Source organism: Diplotaxodon limnothrissa, linkage group LG22, assembly GCF_057381915.1.
Source record: "Diplotaxodon limnothrissa isolate DT_005_m linkage group LG22, D_limnothrissa_male_GT1.1, whole genome shotgun sequence".
Classification (NCBI taxonomy): Eukaryota; Metazoa; Chordata; class Actinopteri; order Cichliformes; family Cichlidae; genus Diplotaxodon; species Diplotaxodon limnothrissa.
This window is the reverse complement of record NC_140616.1, coordinates 156,613-162,500: the sequence shown is the minus strand read 5'-3', so window position 1 is coordinate 162,500 and position 5,888 is coordinate 156,613. Positions and strand designations below refer to the sequence as shown.

The 5,888-nt window shown below is 41.3% G+C and overlaps 1 protein-coding gene across 1 annotated transcript; it reads left to right on the top strand.

Moving 5' to 3' along the window:
* The first annotated feature begins 2,624 nt into the window (after nt 1-2,624).
* Nucleotides 2,625-3,590, top strand: LOC146609054 (nanos homolog 2-like). The gene has a single exon (XM_085346382.1). The coding sequence runs from the start codon at nt 2,678-2,680 to the stop codon at nt 3,176-3,178; it is 501 nt and encodes a 166-aa protein (XP_085202508.1). The 5' UTR covers nt 2,625-2,677; the 3' UTR covers nt 3,179-3,590.
* Nucleotides 3,591-5,888: the final 2,298 nt, after the last annotated feature.

Here is a 5,888-nt window from a genome sequence, read left to right as displayed (position 1 = left end):
ATGCCGTTGTGTCAAAGTAACTGAGAATAAAAAAATAAAAAAATAAAAACATAAAGGCGATTTTCCTGGCATGGATTTTATAGCAGATAACCTTAAAAATATTCTGCAATTATACCTAATTTGAAAAAGTTTACATTTCTTCAGTATTAAACAGCAGAAATTAAGCTTTATTATCCGACGTCATTTACAAAGGAAAGAAAAGACAGCGGCCGCCAGCGCTGTAAACAACGGTAGACTGATGGGTAATAAGCGAATGAGTAATGCAGAAAACACATGTTTGAGATGGGAAACTTTTCTTGAAGTTTCTCTCACAGTTCACTCACAGCTGTGGGTTTTATCGTGTTGGAAGCAAAACAGCAAAAGTAAGAAGGAATTAAGGATGATATTAGCCCCCACGCCGACTAAGCTAATTCTGATGCGTCGGTCCGCTCTGTTTACGTCTTCGTGTGGAATGCGTTTCCTGCTCTCATTTGCTGGTTGTTGTTGAAATAGTTTTGTCAGCTTTAACCTGAGATTCTGGCGTTTCTGGTAAAACACATTTATATTCATTCAATTCAGGATTTAATGAATCGATATCGCTTCATTCAAGCTACTCACCCGTCTCTATCCACCTCCACTTTCAGCTCGACCACGGACAGAGGTCCCGCCCCGACTATCTCTGATTGGTTTAGACCACGAAGGGGAATGACGTGTGTCTGTTGTTGAACACATGGACGTCTGTCGCTTGGCGAGCGATCGGGTGGTTTAGCGAGTGTCAGCCTCTTAAGTTTAAGACAAGCCCGGCTGCTTTTTAAGCGACGCGGCGCTAGCTACCCAGCTAGCTCAGTACACAGGAACTACTTCCGGTAGTTATACAAAATAAAAGCGTCCCCCATTATAATCCGCTATAATGCCATACTTCCGCTGCGCGCGCCGTTGATATATACCTTGGCTTTACATTAATTGTGAGAAAACAAAACAAACAAATAACTCACCGTTTAGTCGATTGTGAGGTAGTGTAAAGACGAATGAATCGGCTGGGTTATTGCACGCTGTCAACTGGTCTGTAGTGTAGGATTTGTCGATATCTGACAAGTAGGCCAACCACAGGGACACAGCGGCCGCCTCCATTACTCCCGACATACCACTAGAGTGAGCCAGCACACCACAAATGAAGTTTTCTTGTTCTCCATTCATTTCAATGGGAAAAAACTTTCATTAAAATATTCATATTTAAAAAACTATAGAAGTAATAAACACCAAAAGTCATAGCAACTCATTCCAGCTCCAGCCGCACACAATGATATATCATATGTGAACCTTGTCTCAAAACTGTGGGGCGAGTTAAGGTCCAAAATAAACACCAAAAGTCATAGCAATTAGATGGAGTCATTGCTTTGGCAATGACTCCATCTAATGGTTAAATTTCTGAACTGCAGGCTCAGTAAGTAAGTAAGTAAGTAAGTAAGTAAACTTTATTTATTAAGCGCTTTTCACAGACAGACATTCACAAAGCAGCAGTGATGAGACGCAGGTCTTGCGTCCATGACTGCCCTCGCGAGTTAAAGACAGCTGCAGTGTTTGTGTTTTCTAACTCAGGTGTCTCAGCTGAAGAACTGCGGGGTGATTTTAAGAAATCCCCTGTCAATTGGTTATGAGCAAAAATTGTTTCTATAAAATAAAAATTAAAAAAACAAAAAAAAAAAAAACCCAGTTTCAACCGTAACGTGAAGTACACATTTTATTATTTTTTTCCTTTTAGTGAAAGGAAACAGCCGTCGCCGGTATGCTAGTGCGCACGCTCCACCCCCTCCTACGCCTCTTTTCCCCCCTTCTTTTTGCTTTGTGAATAAACAGAAATGTGACTTTTGCTTCATAAACAGTTTGACAAACAAGTGGTGCCTGCAGGGTGTATATTCATGGTATAACCGGCATAAACACAGCCTCACTTCGTGTGTGATTGTGCAGGAAATACAACTGTGCGCTCAGCTTCGAAAAAGGACCGCATCTATCCATTTATCCTCATCTCACCTCTATGTATGTGCTCTCTTTGAGCGCAGGTGCGGCTCTTTGCTGTGACACATCTCTAATGTAGTCTAGACGCTCCGGCGCCAGGGGTCATCGGGTGACACACACACACACAAACAACAAGTAACACAACATGGACCATGAACTCTGCGTGACTCAACTATACCAAGACAGTTCACCTATTACGAGCCTTTAAAGTAAGCTTATTGCTAAATAGTCTTGATATTTAATCAACAGGTAAGGTAACACCTGATTCTGTTCACATGGACGGAGTTTTTTCAGTGCTAAATAGTCTGCACATCCCGGCTCTTATTATTTATTTTGCTGCGTTATTTTGCAAAATTATCTAATCTAAAAATAAACTACATAAATGAGTGCGATGCAATATTTTGCTCTTGGTGTTTTCAGTCCTTTATGTCCATCTTATGTGTCCTTTTTTTCTGTTATCAATCAACCAACCGATCATTCGACTAAAGGCCTGTCAACGGGCTTCGTAAAGGTTCTTTTAAGGTCACCAGAAAGCTACATAAAAGACTGCACCTGCACCTGCACCAAAGTTCTTTTTTTTTTTCTCTCTATCTCCGAACATTGTTGCATTTTAAAACCATCTTCAGTGAGCTATAAATATGAGGCGCTCCAAACACACTCTCAGTTTTACTTCTGCCAAAAAATGACCACAATGCCGAGACGACTGGAGGTCCACAGCGCGATCCTCACTGGTGGGGACAGCTTTAACATGTGGCACGACTACATGAATCTGAGCCAAGTGTTCGAGAAACTGTGCAGCAACCGTGAGGTTGATAACCGAGACACCGAGCGTCCAAAGAAGGGACAAGCGCCCCCTTGGAGTAAGGTCCACACTTCCACTCGGGGGAAGAAATCCTCCAAAAACTCATCACAGTCCAGTCCGACCAGCAGCGCGTCGGACACCAGCAGCAGCGCCTCATCCTCGGACTACTGCCGCTTATGCAAGCAGAACGGGGAGACTCCGAGGGTGTACCTATCTCACAAGCTCAAATCAGACGACGGGAAAGTTTTCTGCCCCGTCCTCCGGAACTACACTTGCCCGATCTGCGAAGCCACCGGTGACAGCGCTCACACACGCAAGTACTGCCCGCAGATGAAGTGCGAGGCTGCTGGGAGGATGCAGACGGTAGGCAAGTTCTGGTAGCTGCTGAAAACTGAAGCTGCGAGAAACTGTACATATTTACCGAACTGTTTGGGGTATGTGTTCGTGTTGGCAGAGACCGTTTCAGTTCCAAAGACTTTTTCAAGTTTGACTGTCAAACACTCCGCTGCAGTCTGCAGCAAGGAGCCCTCATCCATCACATCTGTGCAGCCCCGAGCCGGGGTGAGCGCTCTCAAACCTCGGTAAAAATTAAACTCTTTAAAGTCCTCGAGTGTTTATTGTTGTTGTTATTGTTGTTGTTGTTGTTTAATATGATACAATTTCGGGGGTACTTCATAGGTCACAAGTGAAACACTAAAGTGGCTAACCTTTCTGTGGAATTAAATAGATTTCTAAAAATGTGCCCATAGTGTCAGTGCGCGAGTCTTTTAGTTAAAATGCAAATGCTATATTATCCCTCATGTCAGACAGATTATTCGACAAAAACGTCAGTATTTTGTCTTTTTTTTTTTTTTTTTGGTATTATAGAAAATTTTTAACTCACATGCAACTCTTCCACTTGAAGTTACAGATGTACCTGAACTCACCAGAGAACATGCGTCATAAAAAAATAATTAAATTAAATTAAAAGTAACACTTCAAGGCAAAAGTGAAACGATTATGTGAAGTGAGAAATTGAATTAAGGTTCAATAGTTTTAGTTTCAAAATAGAGGGGCTGGGGAAATACAGTATACAAGGTCAAAACAGAGTTTGTACAAGTTTGTACAAAGACAGCTGCAGTGTTTGTGTTTTCTAACTCAGGTGTCTCAGCTGAAGAACTGCGGGGTGATTTTAAGAAATCCCCTGTCAATTGGTTATGAGCAAAAATTGTTTCTATAAAATAAAAATTAAAAAAACACAAAAAAAACCCCAGTTTCAACCGTAACGTGAAGTACACATTTTATTATTTTTTTCCTTTTAGTGAAAGGAAACAGCCGTCGCCGGTATGCTAGTGCGCACGCTCCACCCCCTCCTACGCCTCTTTCCCCCCCTTCTTTTTGCTTTGTAAATAAACAGAAATGTGACTTTTGCTTCATAAACAGTTTGACAAACAAGTGGTGCCTGCAGGGTGTATATTCATGGTATAACCGGCATAAACACAGCCTCACTTCGTGTGTGATTGTGCAGGAAATACAACTGTGCGCTCAGCTTCGAAAAAGGACCGCATCTATCCATTTATCCTCATCTCACCTCTATGTATGTGCTCTCTTTGAGCGCAGGTGCGGCTCTTTGCTGTGACACATCTCTAATGTAGTCTAGACGCTCCGGCGCCAGGGGTCATCGGGTGACACACACACACACAAACAACAAGTAACACAACATGGACCATGAACTCTGCGTGACTCAACTATACCAAGACAGTTCACCTATTACGAGCCTTTAAAGTAAGCTTATTGCTAAATAGTCTTGATATTTAATCAACAGGTAAGGTAACACCTGATTCTGTTCACATGGACGGAGTTTTTTCAGTGCTAAATAGTCTGCACATCCCGGCTCTTATTATTTATTTTGCTGCGTTATTTTCCAAAATTATCTAATCTAAAAATAAACTACATAAATGAGTGCGATGCAATATTTGCTCTTGGTGTTTTCAGTCCTTTATGTCCATCTTATGTGTCCTTTTTTTCTGTTATCAATCAACCAACCGATCATTCGACTAAAGGCCTGTCAACGGGCTTCGTAAAGGTTCTTTTAAGGTCACCAGAAAGCTACATAAAGACTGCACCTGCACCTGCACCAAAGTTCTTTTTTTTTTTCTCTCTATCTCCGAACATTGTTGCATCTTCAGTGAGCTATAAATAGGTCACAAGTGAAACACTAAAGTGGCTAACCTTTCTGTGGAATTAAATAGATTTCTAAAAATGTGCCCATAGTGTCAGTACAGGATTGTGAACATCGCAACGCAAAGTTTTTGATTTCTCTCAAAACATATATTTCTTTTCATGTTGAACAGATAATATCTTTAATTTGAGTCAAAGTGATTTGCACTTGAACACGCCCACCAGAAATAGACCGGGACCCATTTTTATTCTGCATGGCTGCTGGAAACATCATGTCACATCTTTGATTAATTTCATCTGAAAATAAACGTAAGTAAAGCCAAGTGTGTTACAAAAGCTTTTATAATTTGTATTGCCAAAATCGCAGAAAATAACCCCATTTAAGCTGGGTCGACAGCCACCCCTAATTTTTGCATGATTGTAGCTGCTAGCTATAAGCTAGCTAGCTATCCTGCGCAACGTTAGAACTGGTTACCAGAAACCGACCATCACAGTCGGGAATACAAGTTAGTATACTGGTAAAAAACGGCTTTTTGCCTAACTAGCTAGCGTTACCACGATGCATCGGTGGTGGATAAAGCTAGCTAGCATAAGTTCATAGTTCATAACATTCATAGTATAACTCCGTGCTCCGCTTCGTTTGAATTTTTCTGGTCAGCTCGCGGTTTCTAGACACAAGCTTGTGTTTGTGCGCGCACGTTTGTCTCTCTTCATATAAATATCTGTGTGTTATGTGTGTGTACACCGAGCGCAAAAGATAATTATTAATGTGCATGATTTAGAGACAGAAATAACAAGCCAGCATATAAGATCAATGACATAAGACTAATTCCTTCAATTGACTTTCAGGCGCAGCTCGGAAAAATGTGCATTTTCTGAAGAAATTTTAATTTTAACAGCAAAAAATTGACCCTATGCCAAACTTAGTCGC

Bases quoted from the DNA above. Each gene is read 5' to 3' on its own strand.
- LOC146609054 (XM_085346382.1), top strand. From the start codon at position 2,678: ATGACCACAATGCCGAGACGACTGGAGGTCCACAGCGCGATCCTCACT.